This window comes from Callospermophilus lateralis, chromosome 1 (assembly GCF_048772815.1).
Source record: "Callospermophilus lateralis isolate mCalLat2 chromosome 1, mCalLat2.hap1, whole genome shotgun sequence".
Taxonomy (NCBI): domain Eukaryota; kingdom Metazoa; phylum Chordata; class Mammalia; order Rodentia; family Sciuridae; genus Callospermophilus; species Callospermophilus lateralis.
Window position 1 is genome coordinate 23,765,417 of NC_135305.1, and position 22,698 is coordinate 23,788,114.

Consider the following 22,698-nt stretch of genomic DNA (forward strand, 5'->3'; position numbering starts at 1 on the left):
ATTGGAATGTTTAACAGAGCATTTAAAACAAATAATCTTTTTCACCCATCCACCCATCCAATCAACATTCATTGATCACCAATACAAACTTTTGCTACCATTGGTTTCTTCTTCAAAGTATTATAGAAAGATTAAAAAGTATAAGAGGAAATAACATGAAAACATTTTACAGTTCAGGGGGAAATGTCATTTTCTCACTAGAATACCTTTATTTACTACTTTCTTTAATGCCCTTGTAATCAGGGCATTGGATTTTCTTCACATTACCAATATTCTAAAAGAGATCCAATCTTAGTATGCTTTAATATTAGAAGCTTACCTCTCTTCTGGCAGGTCACAGGACAGGTTGTTTGGTTTCAGTTGTGTCCACTCTCTGGTATTGAGATCTAACTTGTGCAGGTCTGTGCTGTAAATATAGCCAGTTGTCCCTCCAAAGACATAAAGGGAGCCATTGATGATAGCCATTGCCTGGGTAAAAGGAAAAGTAGACAAGAATGACTTGTTAACACTTTTTAAAAATATATATATCTTTTTAGTTATAGATGGACACAATATCTTTTTTTATTTTTATGTGGTACTGAGGATGGAACCCAATGCCTCATGCATGTGAGGCAAGTGCTCTACCACTGAGCCACAACCCCAGTCCAAGAATGACTTAACATTTGATTACAAAATGTAAACTTGTTAAATGCCCCAAATCAGGTTTTATGAAATTCTCTTGAACTTTGTTTGTTTACTGGGGATTAAACCCAGGGGCACTCAACCACTGAGCTATATCTCTAACCCTTTTTCATTTGTTTGTTTGTTTTGTTTTTTATTTATTTAAGTTGCTCAGCCTTAAGTTGCTGAGGCTGGCTTTGAACTTGCAATCCTCCTGCCTCAGCTTCCGGAGCACCTGGGATTATAGGTGTGCGCTGCTGCACCCAGATCTCTTGTACTTTTTAACCATTAAAAATACCAGACCCAGGGCTGGGATTGTGGTTCAGGGGTAGAGCGCTTACCTCACAGTTATGAGGCACTGTGTTCGATCCTCAGCACCACATAAAAATAAATAAAGGTATTGTGCTCATCTACAACAAAAATATATTTAAAAAAAATACCAGACCCTAAAGCTGGGTCAGTGGTACATGCCTGTAGTCCCAGTTACTTGGAAAGCTGAGGCAGGACAATTGCTTAACCCCAAGAAACAGAGGCCAGTCTGGGCAATACAGCAAGACACCTTGTCTCAGAATAATAAAAAATAAATATCAGACTCTCAAAGGAGTAAAGATTTTGAGGAATCTAGGTAATATTTTTAGAACCTGGAGATTCCCTTTACAATGGTAAAGTTTTGTGAATTCTACCTAAAAAGGCAAGGAGAAATGATTCTTAGAGTCCTAGTCAAGAATGTACAGATCATGACATGAACATTTCCACTGAAAGCTACTTCTCTTTCTAAGCAATCTGAAGAAAAATGTTCTCAAGAAGCAACCGCAGAGATGAAAATAAGCCATGAGAATTCTGTAGATGGGAAGGCTAGAGTTGGCAGTCTCAGGAACACAATAGTGTCCATCAATCTCTTCTTCAATATAAATTCAGCTATCGTTATCACTGTGATCGGATAGAGAGTATGGTCCAGTATGTGCCCCTTTCAAAGTTAAAGTTCACAAGCTATTTATCAGTACCAGTGCCAGTTAGTCAATAAAGAAATCAAACCGTGGTATTTTAACTTAGTCCATTATTTTCAAAGAGTCTCTAGTATAGAGTGGGCAGCTCCCTATCTTTCTGGATATAACTTTGCAAATCTAAGGTTGAAGCACTGGAACCTAAACTAACCTGCACAATGTTTAAGCTCATGTAAAAGCCTCTTAACCAAGTATAGGGATCATCTACTATACTACTTAGGATTCTATGAAGAGCCTTCTCGCCCATCATTCTAAAAATGATAGGTTGCAGACCCTCCTAGAGCCCAGTCTCTCATTTGGTGTGGAGATGAGGTGAGGTTCTAACATTTAAAGAAACTTCCAAACAGGCCTAGATGATGGCCCTAAACTGAATTAGAAACAAAGAGTGAAGGAAAAAGGAGAGAAATGGCAAAATTAAAGTTTCACATCAGAACTGAAAAATCAAATATTAATCACACTGAATTCATTCTCCATTTTTAAAAAAGACCAGCAGCATGCTGTGTGCCTGTAATCCTACAAACTCGGGAGTCTGGAGCAGAAGGATTGCAAGTTCAAGGCCAGCCTCAATAATTTAGCATGATCCTGTCTCAAAATTGGAAATTAAAAACAAAACAAAAAAGGACTAGGGATGTAGCTCAGTGGTAGAGCACCCCAGGTTCAATCCTCAGTAACCATCCCCCTTAAAAAAGTAGCAATATAAATATCCTGACACCGCTAGAAAAATATGAACATACAACCACAGTAACTGGCCACAGACTGTTACCTGTCCATATATACGACTGGGTTTCTTCCCCCGACAGCTGAGTAAAGCCCATCTCTTGTACTTCACATTACAGACATGGACATCATTGCCGTTGCTCTCACCAAATGGAATGCCCGTACCTCCAAACACTAACAGGTTGTTTCCATGCAGCACAACTGAGAAGGAAGCACAAATTCCATTTATGTACTGGCTACCTAGAATGTGTTCCCACACAAACTCAGAATAGCTGAAAAACTAAAAAATGTCTAGTTATCTTGTAAGCTAGCTCAACCATATGCTATTTTATCTAATTAGCAACCCAACATCTAACTACTATAAAGTTCTGCAGAAAAAGGTATAATTTATACTGTGTGGACTATATCATATAGTTTCACCATTAGGAGTATGATAACCCAGTCAGTATGTATATATGAAATCTATTAAATGCCATGTAACAGCAATGCTGAGTTCTATGAACTATAATATGCCACTGTTGCTCAAGACAGTTCAAGTATGTGATAAAGTAGAGGAAAACCAAAAATATCATAAACCCCAGGGGACTCAGGATGGAGAGAGTACACGATCATTCAGTGTGTGTCAGAGAAATGATCTCCACATTTAAATTGTGGTTTCTGACATCTTAATCCCTTATCAAATACTACTATACTAATATACTGTATACTAATATCCCGTAGGGAACACTCTCTCTTCTGTTCCTGCCACCCCACCAACACACATGTTCTCCTTTCTCTCTCCCCCTTTTCTTTCTCTCTCTCATGCCTGTTTTCTCCATCTCTCAAAATAGTACCACTGTATTATTTCAGTGGCTTTTTTAAAAAACCATATTTTAAACTGATACACTATAGTGGTCAACAGCTGGGCTCTAGAGCCAGCAAGAGTTGGCTGTGACCTTCAGAAGATATTTAACTTCCCTAACTTTATTTTCACAGCAACTGTTCGAGGCAGGAACATTATTATCTCTCCCATTTTTATAGATGATTAAACAGAGGTGGAGAGCAGTTCAAATAATTTGCTGAGGGTTTCCTAAAAAGAACCTTGCCAAACTGGGATTTAATCCCAGGCGGTTTGGCGCCAGAACCTTCACTCTTAACCATTAACCTTAGGGACTCTCTAAAAGTCTCAGTTTCTTCATTTGTACAAATGGCAATCACTGTAGTAACTGCATCACAGGGATGCTGTAAGGATTAAACAGATAATGTGTGTTAAGTATTTCAATAGCTATTTACTCTCATCATTATAACCCCATTTATTGATCTCTGAATACATTTTGCCTTGCATATTATGATGCTTTTTATTAAAACCTCTGAGATATTATTAATCCAATTTTACAGGTAAGAAAATTAAAGCTAAAACATCTGGCAGTAAAATGATATATAAATGGATTCAAACTCAGGACTTAATCCTAAATCACCATGCTATATTATTACCAGAGTAAAATGCATATTAAAAAGGTTTAACATATTACAATGTTATAAATTATTAACAAGGAACATGTAGATAGTGAACCTGGACTCTCAGATATTTCATAAAATAAAACATTCAAAACTGTATGCACTCACGTGACATAGATGCCAATTCCCGGGGCATGTAGCCATCTGTGCCCATCTGGTGCCATACTCCTGTTGCAAAATGATACCTCCAAAGCTCCCTGAAGAGAGGATAGTCTTCATTATCTGGCCCTCCCGATTCATCATAGTCTGGGTTATAGCCTCCAAACACATATAGATTGGTATTATCTGCCACACAACGATGTCCACTGCGTGCTGGTGGAGGTCTGTGGCCTAGGAGAGAAGAAGACCGTTTTCCACAAGTGGCCCACCAGATAGAAAGCACAAACAAAACTGGATAACAACCATTTGAGCTTTAAAAGGGAATCAGGTAAGATTTATAACATGGATGTACTTTTCATTTGTTTAGGTTATTTTATACATTCGCACATACTACTTAAGATTTAAGGAGCTAGTCTCCATTTTTATTTCATATGACTACTTTTAAATTTTAGTAACTGTAAAAAGATATTTCCCAAGGAAGGTTGCATAGCATGATAAACTCAAGGAAATGGCTGACAACTTGGAATTTCCAAGAAAAGAAAGAAATGAGGCTTGGTAATCTAAAAACTAACAGGATAAATTTCTTATTTCCTTAGAGAAAAAAACACAGGCAAACTAAACTGTGAATATTAGAGAACTACATAAATATAACCACAAATGTGAATGAGTCATGTATAAATAAAAATACACACACATAAATCTATGAATTTTCCACAATATATACTCATATACTTTAAAAGAAAACTGGCTTTCAAGGGGTCAAAGAAAAATTTTAAATTTAAATACAGTTCCAGATATTTAACAAAGAATATCCTTACATGTATCTCAAATAATATTTTTCATTCTATTAAATGTAAGATTAAGAAAAGATATTTCTATAATTTATATTTGAAAGCTCTGTGAGGTTTAAATTATATCAACTAGTTCACTAAAATATACTTTAAGGTTATTTTAGAGTTAAAAAAAAACCCAAAACTTTGTATTATTTCTATTATCCTTACAAATTTTTATATTAATCCACATAAACCCTTAAAGAACTATAGAACAAAGATCCTTAAATATATATGGGATAGAACAAGACACTACTGTAGCTGTCTATTATCCTAAAGATTAACCTACTTTCACATGTTAGTAATAGATTCTAGTATAATATTAATTAATATGTAGGGTACTGTTAGACATTTGATAAACATCACCAACCTAATACAGGCCTTACATTATTTTTTAAAAATCAAAATCCCACTTTCTAGGGTATGCTTTTAAATAAGAACTGAAAAGAAATTTTGCCCAGATCTAGAGCAACTAAAAATTTGATGGTTCCTTACTGCTCAAAGATCAAGACCTTGGCCCAGGATTTTAAGGCCTATTTTCTCTCTCTTGCCCCTCTTTTTGGGAAACCCAGAGTCCTTCCCTTATTCTTGGCCTGGCCCTTCAGTCCCTAGTAGATAAAATGCCTCCAAATATCCCTTGCAGCCCTTTCTCATTAAGGACCTAGGGGGCCCTTCTGATTTGGGACCATACTCCTCATATTCTAAGGTAGATGTATACAATTAAAAAGATGGTTGTACGATAACCAAGTAAATACATAAATATAACATGCAGTAAACTAAAATCAGTTGGTGTATTTACCAATGAGCCACAATTTACCTTAAATGAAAAATTCAGTTTCTCTTTCTAGGGCTCTGAAAACAGAAGAATGTGGTATGGAAGAAAGAGCCAAGTACCCTCCTCATATCCAGGTCTGAATCCAGGTTCTTTCTGTCTGCTACCTTGAGCAAGTCACTGACCTTTACTGAGCCTCAGCCTCCTCATCTATATGTGGGGATATTATTACTGTACTTTACAGGTTTATTTATGTTAAAATGTGTATTGGTTTAAATATGCATCTTTCCAGAAGGCTGTGAACTATTTGAGGGAAGAGGAAAGTATTTGTACTCACCTTCCTATAACCAAGCCTAGGCACAAAGAAAAACACTGATCAAAGTTAGGAACCAGCTAACTTGCATTTAATTCTACTCTACTCATTTAATCAGCTTGTTTTCCTCTCCAAATAGAGAATAAGCTCAAAGACAAAGATCATGTGTAATAATTATCCTGTATCACCCACAACACCTAAAATAGTTGGAGATATATTAACAGGTCCAAAGTTTGGTTGACTTCAATTCTGGTAAAAGTCAACAGTGACAGGGATCATCAAAACAGTTTCCCACTCTCTGTGGACTTTGATATTACTACGCTTAAGAGACAGATGATGGGGCTCAGTGGTAGAGTATGTGCTTAGTTTGTGTGAGGCCATAGGGTCAATCTCCCCCACCAAACCAAAAAGGAAGACAGGGAGAAAGAGAAGGTGAGAAGCGGGAAGGGAGAGAAAGATATGATCTAGGGGATAGGTATTGGATTGTGAAATGGTCTTCTCAAGACACAATGCAAATCAGGTGTAGTAGCTCATGCCTATAATCCCAGCTTCTTGGGAGGCCGGGGCAAGAGAATGGGCAAGTTTGAGGCCAGTCTTGCCAATTTAGTGAGACCCTGTCTTAAAATAAAATTTTATAATGGGCTAGGGATGTAGCTCAGTGATGAAGTGCTTGCCTAACACGTATAAAGCCCCGAGTTCAATCCTCAGTCTCGAAGGGAAAAAAAGACAGCAATGCTTCTAAGAACTAATATCAAGACAATCACAATTACACAGATAGGAACTCAAAGAACTCTGTTATTTGTTCTATTATCTGCAGCCAGTAGATAATTTTTAAAGCTATTTTTGAGCAAATATGAAAAGAAATACAACATATTCTAGATTTTTCTCTAAATGACCATACAGCAAGAAAGGTATTATACGTTTACTACCAATTATTTCTGTAACAAACATGACTTAGTCACATGGATTACAGTTGAGTCAATGAGATAATGATTTTATGTTTGTTCATTCATCCACTCATTGAGTCAAAAATGTTATTGGGGGCTGGGGTTGTGGTTCAGAGGTAGAGCACTCATCTAGCATGTGTGAAGCCCTGGGTTTGATCCTCAGCACCACATAAAAATAAATAAAATAAAGGTATGTCCAACTACAAATAAAAAATAATTTAAAAAATGTTATTGGACAGCAGCTACATACTATGGTATACCAGCTCCTGGTATACAATGATAAACCAATTACTATCTATGTCCTCTAGAGCTTACAGTCTGGCCCTTCGTTGGTCAATGCCATAGCCAGCCACTGGCCACATATGGCTATTAGACACTTGAAATGTGGCTAGTCCAACTGAGACTACGTTAAACCCACTGGATTTCAAAGACCTCCAAAAAGAAAATGAAATTCTAGTTTTTATGTTGATTGCATATTGAAATAATATCTCAAATATACATCACTTTTTTTTTTTTACTGTTCATGTGGCTACTTACAAAACTTTTTGACCCACAAAATATTTCTATTGGACAGTGCAAGTCTAACCCAATTATTATTGGCCTCTGTTAATAATTTCATGATCTGGGGCTGGGGATGTGGCTCAAGTGGTAGTGCGCTCGCCTGGCATGCGAGAGGCCCGGGTTCGATCCTCAGCACCACATACAAACGAAGATGTTGTGTCCGCCGAGAACAAAAAATAAAATAAATAAATATTAAAAAAATAATAATAATAATTATTTCATGATCTATGCAAATTAAACTACTGAGTAAAGAGCATCTGATCTATGTTTGATAAATGTTAACCATCCTGTCAAGGAGTTTCACAGCTGGGCGTACACAGGTGACTCACTCCTCTTTTTCTAATCAGAAACTAGATTTCTTTCTCATATTTTAGCCAAGAGCGATTAACATATTAGAGAGCCACTTCATTTTTAATAAATCAGAGGTATTTGTCAGGGTGAATACCATGGATATTAAGCATTAATTTTCATTATATGGAATACAGCATATGCTCCTCAACATTGACAAAAATGAAACTGGGTTTTAAGAGTCTAAAGTAGCTCTCCGAATGCTCTCCCAAATTCTCCATGTACAAATCCCTTTCTTAAAAACTACATTCCTGTTAATAAAATCACCCATAGAATTGGGTTACTTGGTTTGGGAATGCCTATTAAAAAATGCAGAAGTAGGGGCTGGGGTTGTGGCTTAGCGGTAGAGCACTCACCTTAGCACATGTGTGGACCTGGGTTCAATCCTCAGCACCACACAAAAATAAATAAATAAAATAAAGTCATCGTGTACAACTACACCTAAAAAAAAAAAAAAAGCATAGAAGTAAAAAAAATGGGGCTAGAGCCCTGTATGGTGGCACATACCAGTAATCCCCGTGACACAGGAATCTGAGGCAGGAGGATCACAAGTTTAAAGCCAGCCTTACCAACTTATATCCTGTTTTAAAAAAAAAAAAAAAAAAAAAAAACAGGAAAAAGGGTGTGAAAGTAGCTCAGTAGTAGAGCACCCCTGAGTTCAATCCTCAGAGGCTGGGGGGTATGTGTGTGCTGGGATATGGTTTAGTGGTTGAGTACTTGGCTGGAATGTGTGAGACCCTGGGTTCCAAACCCAGCACCAACAAAATGAAAAGAAAAATTATCTATACACAGAGATAAACTTTTTTTTTAGTTGGGAGGATTACTGGGGATTGAACATAGGGATGCTTTACCACTGAGCTACATCCCTAGCCTTTTTTATTTTGAAACAGAGTCTCATTAAGTTGCTGAAGCTGGCCTGGAACTATCTATCCTCCTGCCTCAGCCTCCTGAGTTGCTGGGATTACAGGCATATGACACCACACCAGGGTCAGAGGTAAACTCACTAGCTAGAGGAGACCAGGCAGTTGCAGGGTTGTGTACCTGGGTTATCTGAGTCATATTCTCTTTTCATTCGCAGGCACTGTTCTTAACCCCAGGGAGTAAGCAGGAACTTATGGTAACCAGGGAAATAGGCTTTAATTTCTAGCCCAGAGGCAGAATGAAACTAGCTGTCTGAGATAATATGACAGATGATTAGGTTGTTCTCAATATTTTCATTTTACAAAGCTTTCTCTACATATTCATATGCAAATGTATGAGTGTTCCTGGAAGTCGAATTTCTGGGTTAAGGGAATACCCATTTGAAATTATTACAGACACAATATTGTTATAGAGCCACACTGCTCTCCAAAAAAATGACCAATTTATACTCCCAGCAATGTGTATGGAAATATCTATTTATTCTTGCCCTCTTTAACCTTTTCATTTGTGCCAATCTGATGAGCATAAATTGATGCCAGGTTAATTTGCATTTCCCTGATTTTACTAGTTCACGTTTATTGGCCCATTTATATTTTTTCTTTTTTTTTTGAGAGAGAATTTTTTAATATTTATTTTTTAGTTATCAGCGGACACAACATCTTTGTTTTGTATGTGGTGCTGAGGATAGAACCCGGGCCGCACGCATGCCAGGCGAGCGCGCTACCTCTTGAGCCACACCCCCAGCCCTATATTTTTTCTTTTAGGAATCACCTTATCATATCTTTCGCCCACTTTTTCTATTAGGTTATCTTCTCACAGATTTTAATAAATTATTTTTTTTCTTCCAGCTTACTTCTTGTCTTTTAATTTTGTTTATGGTATTTTTTAGCATACGGAGGTTTTGTGTAATTGAATCCCTCAATTTTTTATAGCTCCCTTGCTTTAATATTTTATTTATATATGCACCATTATAAAATAGTTGTTTATTTCCAGTTATTTCATAGTTTTGATTTTATATTCAGAATTTAAATTTACACTCAGAACTTTTTTTTTAGTATTATATGAGGTAGGGCCCTATCCAAAAAAATGGATAGGCTATTGTCCTCAAACCACTTAAGGATAGCCATCTCTACTACACTCACTTGAAATGCCATCCCTATCCCATATAAATTGACGGTTCTAAAGTAGAATTAGGAAACTCCTAATATTCAAGTCTAATCAGCATGGGCATAAAATTCACTGCTCTTAAAGAATGTACATGTATATATAATCTAAATTATATATAAATACATATATATATGTATGTATGTATGTGTGTATATATATATATATATATATATATATATATATATATAAAATAAGTATAAAGCCACATCACAATCTTAAGTGTAGCAGCTTACAGATCACACTTATTGCTTAATAAGTCTGTTACTTAAAAGATATAGCCACCTCCAAATGTGCCATTCATCGTTTGTGCTGGCCATTTAAAAAAATAAAAATAAAAAAAACTTTTGTTGCTAAAAGTACTAATTATAAATACAAAATATTGGGATGGGGTTGTGGCTCAGTGTAGCATGCTTTCCTAGAATGTGTGAGGCACTGGGTTCGATTCTCAGCACCACCTACAAATAAATAAAATAAAGGTCCATCAACACTAATTAAAAATAAATAAATAAATACAAACATACATACATACAAAATGGCTTAAAGATATATAATTGGTAACTTATTTCCAAATACACCATTATCTCTCCAATAAAAGACACGTCTTCAGTTGTGCCCCTGGAAGCCTGGACAGGAAAGCCAAGGAAGCATGGTCCAGTGGACTCCTGCCCTCAATCAGTGGGCAGAATTTTTTACTGCTCCCAGAGCCCAGGCAGCTCAAGACCAAAGCAATCCATTCATGCTAGCCCACAATATTACTTATTGGTTATGTAAGCGTCTCCTACCACAAGAGCTCCACATCCAGTATGAGATGCATATACAAAGAGCTCTTGGTTATCTTATTGTCTATGACAGCAGCAATAAAAGAAACTTGCTATTACAAACTGTAGTATTAGCATAAATTAGTTTCAAGTGCTGAGCAAAGCATCCTTGAGACAGCTGTCATGCTCTAGGTGCACCTTTACTAAAATGATGTGTGTGTGTATATATATATATATACACACACACACACACACACACACACACATTGGCTTCTAGGCTCTATTCAGTTTCACTGTCCATTTACCTATTCCTATAGCATTAAACTACTGTTCTAATTATTATAGCTTTGAAGTATCTTTCAATATTGAGTAGGACAAAATTTCCTATTACTTTTTTCAAAAACTTCTTGGCTTTTTCCATTTACTCTTGCAATGAATTTCAGTTTGTTAAATCTATAAAAAGTGCCTTGGGCAGACAGCATCTTATCCAGGTGATCAAAGTTAACATCACCAGTAATGGGACAAATCAGTCAACATCATTTCAATAAGATGAGCACAGCATTACTTCAGGGGTAGTCCTGCCCAAAATGCATGAGGAGAATGTAATCATGATAAAACATCAGACAAGCCCAAACTAAGGAACAGTCTATAACCAGTATATAGACTATTCTATAATTGTTCAAAAATATCAATGTCAAAAAAGACTAAGTCAGAGTTCAATACATTGTCCACACCTGTAATCCCAGCTCCTCAATGGGCTGAGGCAGTTCTATGGCAAGTTTGGGGCCAGCTGGGTAACTTATCAAGAGAAAGAAAGAAAGGGAAAGAGGGAGAGAGGGAGGAAGGGAGGGAGGGAGGAAGGAAGAAAAGAGAAGAGAGAGGGAGGGAGAGAGAGAGAAAGGGAGAGATGAAGGAAGAGAAGGAGAGAGGAAAAAATAGGAAGGAAGAAAGAAAAGGCTAGAGATACAGCTCAGATGTAGAGTGTTTGCCTAGCATGCTTGAGACCCTGGGTTCAACCCCCAATCATACACACACACACACACACACACACACACGAAGCCTAAGGGGAAAAAAAAAAAAAAAGCCTAAGAAACTGCAACTCACTCCCAAATAGCTTAAACAGAAAAACAATACATCTATGCCTGTTTATGTTCCTATGAGTTATGCATAAGGGGAAAGAAGGAACAGGATAAAGCAAATGAGATAAAATGTTAACATTTGGGAAGTCTGGATGAAGGGTACAGAAATTTTTTATGATTCTTGCAGTTTTTTTATTGGTTCTTTTTTAGTTTTGTATAACATTAGAATTCATTTTGACATAAATTATAAAAGCATGGAATATAATTTGCTCTAATTCAGTCCCTAGTACTACTTTCCTCCTCCCACCCCATCCCCTTCCCTCTACTCTACGGATCCTTCTGCTATTTACTTTTTAAAAATTTAGTGATATACATAATGGTGAGATTCACAGTGGTATATTCATATATGTACACAGGCAAGTTAGGTCAGATTCATTCCACTCTTCTTCCATATCCCATCCATCCTCCCTCCCCCTCAACCACCTTTTTCTCTACTCCACTGATCTTTCTTCCATTTTGAAATTGTAATTTTTATTACAATTTATGGAATAAAAATTAAATTAAAAATGTTTTATTTTCTGAACTCTAGTGGCAATCATTAATTATCTCAAATTTTATAGGTAGAAAATCAAATCAGATTACTATTAATTATGATTTTCAGCCCTTTCTCTCCAATATATGGACCTTTTTACTTTTTTTTCCCTTTTGGTTTCTTCTGTTATTTTAGCTGAAACCTCTAGCTGAATAGTGGAGATGACAATGAGCATTGCTGTCTCTTTTTTCAAACGAGGATAGATATTTGCATGTTTCACTGTTAGATATGATGTTGGCTATTGGTTTCTTAAAAACATGTTAACAATACAATAATTTTTTTCAATACCTAGATGACTATGAATTTTTTCCTTACCAGAAAAGGTATTTTTGTTTTGTTGTTGTTGTTATTGTCTGCAGAACTGAGGATTGAACCCAGGGTCTCACGTATGCCAGGGCAAGTGGTCTACCACTGAAATACATCCCCAGCATTTTTATCAATTTACAAATATATATATAAACTGATTTTATTTATTTATTTATTTATTTTTAAAGATAGAGAGGAGAGGAGAGGAGAGGAGAGGAGAGGGGAGGGGAGGGGAGGGGGGGAGAGAGAGAGAGAGAGAATTTTAATACTTATTTTTTAGTTTTCGGCAGACACAACATCTTTGTTTGTATGTGGTGCTGAGGATCGAACCCGGGCCGCACGCATGCCAGGTGAGCGCACTACCGCTTGAGCCACATCCCCACCCCTATAAACTGATTTTAAATTATCAATTTATAATTAATTTATACACACACACACACATGGGATTAAATCCAGAGGCACTTTACCACTAAGCTACATCCCCAGCTCTTTTTATTTTATTTTGAGACAGGATCTTACATTGCTGAGGCTGGTCTTAAACTTGTGGTCCTCCCCCCTTAGGCTCCCCAGTAGCTAGATTATAGGTGTGTGCCACCATGCCAGACCAAGGGTATGGTTATTTAAAAAATAAAATTTTGCTGGGGTTGTGGCTCAGTGGTAGAGCACTTGTCTAGCATGTGTGAGGCACTGGGTTCCATCCTCAGCACCACATAAAATGAAGGAAGGAAGGAAGGAAGGAAGGAAGGAAGGAAGAAAGGTATTGTGTTTATCTACAACTAAAAAATATTTAAAAATAAAAATAAATAAAATAAAATTTGGTGCTGTGGTTGTAGCTCAGTGGTACAGCACTTGCCTAGCACATGTGAAGCTCTGGGTTCGATTCTCAGCACCACATAAAAGTAAATAAATAAAATAAAGGTATTGTATCATATATATAATGAATGCATATATATACATATATATATATATATATATATATATATATATATATATATATAATAAAAATAAAATTTGTTTTGAAGAGTGCATATATAAGGGCCTAGCTTTATTTCAACAATGAACACAGAATATCAAACTTAATTAAATGCTTTTTTGATATCAGAAAAATCACACTTTTTCCTTTAAATATAATCCACAGATAAACTCCATTTGATTTTTATTTATTTATTTTTTATTTAAATGTATCCTTGACATCTTATATGTATCTTAATGCATTCTGGAAAACAAAAGTTTTATTTTCTATTAACGTTTAGAATAAACCATGTCTGCAAAGTAAAAGGCCTATTAATGGTGGTTACCTCTGAAAAGGGGAGTAAGTTGTGCACACAGGAAAAAGACCTTGCTTTTATTATTTAGTTCCTTTTTACTGTGAAATATAACACATGCATAGAAATGTACATATATATAAATGTAGAATTTTACATATTATTTAAAAAGGAACATGTAATCATCACTTAGGTCAAGAAATAGAAAAACACATAAATGTAGAGTTTAATAAATCACTAAAAAGGGAACATGTAAACATCCTTGAGATCAAGAAACAGACTATTGACAGCACCTAGAATCCCTTGCCTGCCCTATTGATGTGAACACTCACTGACTCACCCCCTTCACTACTAGAGGTAACTTTTTTTTTTTTAAGAGAGAGAGAGAAGAGAATTTTTTAATATTTATTTTTAGTTTTCAGTAGACACAACATCTTTTATTTTTTATTTTATGTGGTGCTGAGGATCGAACCCAGTGCCCCGCGCATGCCAGGCGAGCGCATTACCACTTGAGCCACATTCCCAGCCCTAGAGGTAACTTTTAAAGGAGATTTTTATCATAAAACTCTGTGTGTGTGTGTGGCGGGGGTGCTGGTGATTCTACCACTGAACTGCATCTCCAGCCCCTTTTCTCTTTCATTTTGATACAGGATCTTTCTAAATTGCCATGACTGGCCCTTTATCTTCGTGCCTCAGCCTTCTGAGTAGCTGGAATTACAGGCATATATCACTGTGTCAAGCTCCTTATAGCTTTATTCAACCTAGATATGCATCCCTAAATAATACTTTTTATTTTGGCCTTGTTTTGAAGTGTATTTGAATGGAATGATAGAATATGTATTCTTTTGGGTTTTTAAATTTGTGATTATGGGGTTTGGGGATTTGGGTACCAGGGATTGAACCCAGGGATGCGTTACTGAATATCCCTAGATCTTTTATTTCTTGTTTTGAAACAGGGTCTTACTAAATTGCTGAGGTTGGCCTGAAATTTTCAATCCTCCTGCCTCAGCTTCCTGAGTTGCTGAAATTGTAGGTGAGCACCACCATGCCTGGTCCACAATTTTTTGAGATTCATCAATGTTTTTCCATTGCAAATATTATTTCTTTATATGAATATCTATTACAATTTACTTTTTCAGTCTAAGTTTTGTGAATGGACATTTGGATAATTTTAAGTTTGTGGCTTATAATGTTGCTATAAAAATTTTTGTACATATTTTCAGGTACATAGGCCCACATTTCTCTTAGCTATTAACCTAGAAATAGAATTGAATCTTAATGGAAATCTGTATTTTACTTGATAAGGTCAATATGGTTGTATGAATTTATACACCCACCAGTAGCATGTGAGAATTCCTGCTGTTCTACACCCATGCCAATACCTGCTATTGTCATGGCAGTCTTTTTATTGGCCTTTTAGATTTTTCCTTTTGGGCAACTGTCTGCTCAAATCTCTTCGGTATTCTTCTATTAAGATAGTTTTTTTTTTTCACTGATTTGTACAAATTCATTGTGTGTGTGTGTGTGTGTGTGTGTGTGCGCATACTTGCAATAAGGATGCTTGCTTTTACCCTCTTTCCATATTATTTGAAATTTTAATAAGTAGATATTACACTTGTATATTTATCTATTTAAAAAAATTTTAAGTTATAGATGGACACAATTCCTTTATTTATTTTTATGTAGTGCTGAAGATCAAACCCAGTGCCTCACATGTGCTAGGCAAGCGCTTTACCACCAAGCTACAACCCCATCCCCATTTGTATATTTTAAAACCAAAAGTCTAAGATCTTTTTTAAAAAAAATATTCTTTTAGTTGTAGATGGACAAAATACTTTTACTTTATTTATTTTTATGTGGTGCTGAGGATCGAACCCAGTGCCTTACACGTGTGAGGCAAACACTCTACTGTTAGGCCACAACCCCAGCCCCAAGTATAAGATCTTTAATATTATTACTCCAAATTTGTTTTAGTTACAAAATATCATTTATATACTCTCTCTCTGTCTCACACACACACACACATTTGTATTATTCCGCTATATTCTTAGATATCTCTTTAACTATTGTACTAGGCTTCATGGTATCTTTATTCAGATGCAATTCTAAATTGTACTGTTTTAATGTCCACTAGTGCTACTTATATCCAAATCTTTTTTTTCCACTTTACTGTATCTCTTCAAATATTTTTCCCCAAAATGTGTATATGTCATAAACTTTCAGAGTTCGTATTTACTTTGATCTGACCTGCACTAAAATATTAGTGAGGCTAGGTAAAAAACTGATCTCCTAAATAATTTCCACTTAGAACGCTTAAGATATTTATCTTTTAGCAGTTGATACTGTAGGTAAGAAAACCAATGCCAGTCTGATTATCTTTCTATGTAACTTGTTTTCTACCTCTGGAATCATAAGCAGTTCAGTAACATACAGAACGGTGCTTTTTGTTGGTTTGTTCTTGTATTTTCCAGCTTGGACCTTGGTACAACCTTCATACTTGAAAACTCAGTCTTTCTTTAGTATTGGAAAATATTTTTTCTGTATTTTCTTCCTTCAAGAGTCTGATCTTTACTTTCAATTTCCTACGAAATGGATTTTTATCATTTAGATCTATCCTTAAAGCATGAATTTTCCTCATGTAGTTTCTACTGGTTTTCTTACTTTATGGTCTGCATATTTCTTTTATTTTAATTTCATGAAAGTGACTGGATTTAAGCATGACTATTATTTAACTTCTAATTTTTATTTCAGCAATAAAATATTTCAGTTTTTCAATACAGAACTAACTGTTCTATTTTGTTTGAGATGGGATCTTACTACATTGCCCAGTCTGGCCTTGAACTCTGGGGCTCAAGTGATCCTCCTGCCTCAGGCTTCCAAGTAGTTAGGACCACAGGCACACATACTAGTGCATCCAGCTTTTACTTCTTATCTATGGCAGTTGACTTTTTATTATATATATATATATATATATATATATATATATATATATATATATATATATATATATATATATATATTTATTTATTTATTTTAGTTGTAGATGCACACAATACCTTTATTTTATCTATTTATTTTTATGTGGTGCTGAGGATCAAGCCCAGTGCCTCATAGTACCAGCCAAGCGCTTTGCCACTGAGCCACAATCCGAGTTCCCGACAGCTGACTTTTTATTTACGGATGCAATTCACTTCTTGGCTCTGTGAGGATATCTTTTGTGATTAGGATTTCCTAAAGTTACATTCTACTATCATATTATCATCACAGTACCACAAGGTGGTTGTTGTAATTGTTCATCTTAGTCACCTTCTTCCAAATTTAGTTTTCCTCCAAAGTTCTGGTGAGCCTTGATCACCTATTCATATTAATAAATAAAAGGACCATATACTACTTAGTACTTATAAGAAATAAACATTTTTTCTCAACAGCTATGTTTATCTGTCTTCAAAACATGCAAATGAAATTTTTGTGGGTCTCTGCAGGTAAGCAATATGTGAACAGACAGGTTTCCCTTTAGAAGTATAGAAAAAGAAAGCAGTTTGTTTTCCTTTTTGCTGCTAAAATAAGGTAGACTGTATTTATATTGTAGGGTCCCACCCTTCTCACCCAATCTATGGTGGAAGTTCATTATTTAAAGATCTGTGTTGGGCATTTTTTCTAGTTCCAGATCCTGTTTAGAATGTCTACCCCCAACCCACCTCAAGGTAAACCCCCTTCTTTGCTTGAAAAGCTGTTCTTATGCCTCATCTTAGGAACCAATGCCATCGCTAGAGCTCTTTCATAGCAAAGGAGGGAGAGAGGAAGTAGGAGAAGCAGCTGTTTTATAGGCAGTTCTTTACTTATTTACCCTATTGTTTTATCATCCCCAAACCTGATCCCTCTTCTTAAACTATGTTTAGAGTTTGGGGAAAGAGACCTACTAAGAGATTCTCTGACTTCATCATGCAGCAGGAGAATCTATTTTGGATTGCATTTTATTTGGTGCTGGTTTCCTAATCAAAATAATTCCAATTACTTTTGATTACCCGGAAATTCCTTAAAATTCCTGGTATTATTAAAAAAAAATTTTTTTTAGCTGCAGATGGACACAATATCTTTATTCATTCATTTATTTTTTATGTGGTGCTGAGGATCAAACCCCGTGCTTCACATGTGTGAGGTAAGTGCTCTACCACTGAGCCACAGCCTTAGCCCCCAAATTCCTGGTATTATAACAATAAAAATAATGATAGCAGCTAACATCAATTCCACATTTGCTAAATGTAAAAAATTCCAAGTGTTTTATATACATTATTTCTCTTAATTTTCATAATTTTAGGAGATACAAACTATTATCATCACCTATCATCATCCTAATTTTATAGATAGGAAAACTGAGGCAATAAAAAAATAAGAATAAGCAACTTGCCCAACATCACACAATTGGCGAACAGCAGAGCATGGATTCAGACACAAATAATCTGGCTTTAAAGCCCCCCCCTTTTTGTTTAATATAATTATGATTTATTCATTGTCTTATATTTGTTTTGCCATTTTTAGTGATACCTGAGAAGTAGAGGAGGTAAATGGGTACTTTCAGTTCATTATTTCATGATGGAAACCCACCGTTTTTACTACATCAGAACTGTTCACTTTTAATGGTAGAAATATATTTTGAGAAGATGTGGGATCTAGTGAAGAAGTCTAGTGACAGAAAGTAGGCCAAATGAAACTCTTCAATCACCAAAAGAGGTAAGGTAAAGGATTCCCAAAATGAGAGGCTTAAAAGTGGCTATTTCCAAAGTGTAGATAAGTTAAAAAGAAAAAAACCTAATGAAAAATTAAACAATAGCATTTTCATGTTCTTAACAGTTCATTAGTTCACTGTCACAACCACCAGAGAGAAGCTGAGAACATACTAAAATTTTAGACCCATCCTATTCCCTGACAGCAGCCTTTTAAATAATTCAACTCAAACATACATGCACTATGCTACAAACTAGAGATAAAGAAATGAGAGGCACTGTCCCACCGTCCCTGCCCTTACAGAGCTTACAGTCTAATGGGAGGCCCAGACAAGAAATAACTATAATTCTATGAGATAAATGTTAATACAGATAGGTACACAGGGTACCACAAGAACAAAGAGGGGTCAGGTTTGCCAGGGAAGTTTCCCTGGAAATAATCCTTAAGACTAAGTATTAGAGAATCAAAGTGGAAATGGGCCTACCAAAGAGGTTTTTCTGGGAAAAACAAAAAACTTTTAGACTAAATGTTTAAATGATGAACTATTGTTAGTTTGCAGAGATGAACCTGAATTATCATGTTTCCTAACCCTGACCCTCTTGTCTACCTACATAACACCTAGTGAAGACACTATGGTGTCTTTTTTGATTCTTCCCTCCTCTTCAATTAATCACTAAATCTTATCTAATTCACCCCCCCCAAATCAATCCCCTACCCTCCATTCCTACTATAACTACCTTAAATCAGGCTTTGTCATTTCTCACCTTGATAACTGTGATAATTTTGTAACTGGTCTTTCAATTAAATCTCTCCTCTGGCTAAAAAAACCAAATCTGATTGTGAACTTTCCTTGACTGGTGTCCACTAGAGCCAGGCCCTCTCCAGCTTCTGCCCACCACTTTCCCACTATGCTAATTGAGTAAATGCCTTTACTCAAGCAACTTGCTGGTCCCAGTGGTTAGGAACACTCCAACCTTCCCTTGCTAACATCCAGTCTATAAGCATATCCCTTCTAAAAAGTCATCCTGAGGGCCATTCCTTTCTCCCCCTCCTCCCCTGAAGCTGAGCCAGGAACCTCTTCTGCGTACCCTTTTGCCACAATGCCTCACTGCAACACTTATCACAAAGAATTATGCTCAAATTCCTTTGTAATTATCTGTTTACCTGATTCTCTACGTCTATACATCATCAAGCTAGGACAGTGCCTGACATACAGGAAGCAACTGAGAAAGAACGAAAGAATGAACAAATGAACAAATGAAGATAGTTAAACCTGAGGAAGTTGATGAGACAACCAAAGGAGATCATGGAAAGGACAGAACACGGAGCCAATACCCACCTTCAGTGGGCAGGAAGAAAGAAGCTAGTGAAGGAAACAGAATGAATAACCAAAGGGTAGAAGAAAACATCTAGGACCCTATAGCAATGCAACCCAAAAGAAGAGAAAAATTTAAGAAAGTGCAGTTGGTTCATAGCATCAAATACTACAAACAGCTCAAAGAAGGTGAGCACTAAGACAAGGCCACTGATTTAAAGGAGGTCCTTGATGATCTTGACTGCTAATACTGTTTACTACTCCTCACTCTTCTCAGAACTGTCTAAGACCAACTTTCTCAGCCATTGTTTGCATTTAGGGATTACAAATAACCAATAATATGAAACTTACCTGTGCAATCTTTTTTTCCATGATTAAAAAATTGGAAAAACAGAGACTATATAAAATAAAATCCCACCATCTGAATATAACCAGTGATTTTGCTATCTCCTTTTTTATGTTTATATTTTTATATTATTATACTGAATTCTATATCCTAATTAAACTGATTATGCTTATATTTAGTAAGCATAATTATAATAAGATTAAACATAAATAATATATTTAAATAATAAAGTTTAATTTATGCTTCATTCAGCCCAAGTTAGATTTCTCACTGTGAATCAATAAATTAGCATTCCAATTTAAAAATAAAGAAAATATTTTATAGAATTAGATGCTTGCTTGGCCACAAGTATACAATGGTTTTTCTATCACATGCTGCTAAAATTACCTCTTAATTTTTATCAATAACATTATTTTACTCTAAAAGGTGGCATGCTACACTATTTAATCATATCTTGATCCATTTAGGCCTGGTTTTATTCTTTTCATGCTCTGGAGCTTGGCTGCTAAAAATAGGTTAGGCACTAGATATAGAAACTTCTATAGCAGCTGCAGTATTTTTTCTTAGGTTTTTGTTTTAATCTCTTCAGTTAAAATTAGATATACTGGTTTATAAATAATTTAATGAAGTCTAAATTACAACATGCTTGTCTGACAATTTGTTATATCTAGAAAAACAGTGTGAACTAGAATTTTTCAATCCTCTGAGATTTTCTTTCTTTTTTAAAAAAGAAAAATTAAATATACTTTTTAGTTGTAGGTGGACACAATACTTTTGTTTTATTTTTTAAAAAAATTTTTAGTTGTCAATGGACCTTTATTTTTTATTAATTTATATGCAGTGCTGAGAATCAAACCCAGTGCCTCACATATGCTAGGCAAGCAATCTACCACTGAGCCACAACCCCAGCCCTTTATTTTATTTTTATGTGGTACTGAGGATGGAACCCAGTGCCTCACACCTGTTAGGTGTAAGCTCTACCCCTGAGCCACAACTCCAACTCCCCAGATTTTTTTTTTCATAATTATTGGATACATTTTGGTGGAAAAAATAAAAAGTAAAAGGAATGTGACATGTGTAAATCTAAGAACTGCAAGTCAAAGGGTATAAACATTTTTAAGGTTTCTGATACATTTTGCCAAATTGAATCCAGAAAGGCTGCATAAAATTTATACTTCTTCCATCTGAGCTTTGTTTTCCCATATAATTAGTGTATGCCAACCCTAGCAAATGAAAACATCTTATTTTTTTAGTTGTCATGTTTACAACAGTGAAAATAAATATATATATTGATATATAGCAATATATATTGGCATTTCTTTTTTATGAATTAATTATTCACATTTCTTTACCTATTTTTCTTGTGGGCATTTGCTTTTAACATTGATTTATAAGAACTCTTTATATACTCATGATATTAACTATTTAATACAAATATTTCCCCCTTATCTTTTTATTGATGGGATCGAACATAAAAGGGATATTTTATACTATCACATAAATTAATCTTTTATTTTTTCCTTGGAATCATATCTATAAAATTGTTCCTACATTCATATTTTATGGATTATTTACTCAAAGTTCTAATATAGTTACAGTGGAACACCACTGATATCAATGAGATGATTTATTTCTACCATCTAATATACATTAAGAGATTCTAACTTCCCAAAACTTATAATTACAGTTCCAACAGTGGACAATATGAAGCACAGGTTTAAAACTAAGTTCTAGACTTTTCTTACTTCAAATTTAGCTATTCAAGACAATTTTTTAAGAAAACAGTTTTGGATTTAGAAAATTCATTCAAAGTCCCCTTTAACCCATATGAAGCACAGATCTCTTGCTAGTTATCACCCACCTCTCAAAAACCTGTTAGGGATCCTTATGATGGGACAGGACTGAATGAAGCGCCTCCTAACTGGGTCCCATCGTATTTTCTTCTTACCTGTTACCACAATTATCAGCAATAAGTCAGACACATACAACACATGGCAAATAATACAGTTACTGTAGTTATAAAGACAGAAAAACAGGAAACAAAACAATACTTGAATACAGAAAGAAAGTGATGTACAGTAGCATTTAATTCTGTTTTGGAAGTCAAAATTAAATTAATATATAAGCAGTGATGAAAATTTTAAACTCTTATCCCCACAAGAATGTAAACAATTGTGTGCACCTTTCTGGGGGATTGGTTCAATAGTACGTGCACTCAGTAATCACCAATGCCATCTTGTGGCAAAAATTTACCAGAAGCTTTGCAAACAGATTAGAAACAACATATTTTTCTTAGGTCAGTGAATGTCAAAAAAGGAGTCCTACCCCACACTAACTGGGCATAACATAGGCTCCTGTTGTCTTCACGGCTCGGTACCCTTATTTTATTAGTTATAAATCAATGGTCACCATCTTTTAAGCACAAAGTAAGTTGATCTTATAATTAAAATTATATGATAGCAACCAAACAGAACAA

At 35.4% G+C, this 22,698-nt stretch overlaps 1 protein-coding gene across 1 annotated transcript in view; it reads right to left on the reverse strand.

Moving 5' to 3' along the window:
- Klhdc10 (kelch domain containing 10) overlaps positions 1-22,698 on the reverse strand; it is a 60,512-nt gene that overhangs the window by 11,372 nt on the left and 26,442 nt on the right. Inside the window, exons 2-5 of the mRNA XM_076833200.2 lie at positions 22,084-22,170; positions 3,987-4,208; positions 2,428-2,582; positions 320-468 (exon numbers count right to left, since the gene is read on the reverse strand). Of these exons, the coding sequence (XP_076689315.1) occupies positions 320-468; positions 2,428-2,582; positions 3,987-4,208; positions 22,084-22,170 (613 nt within the window). The remainder of the gene's footprint in view (positions 1-319; positions 469-2,427; positions 2,583-3,986; positions 4,209-22,083; positions 22,171-22,698) is intronic.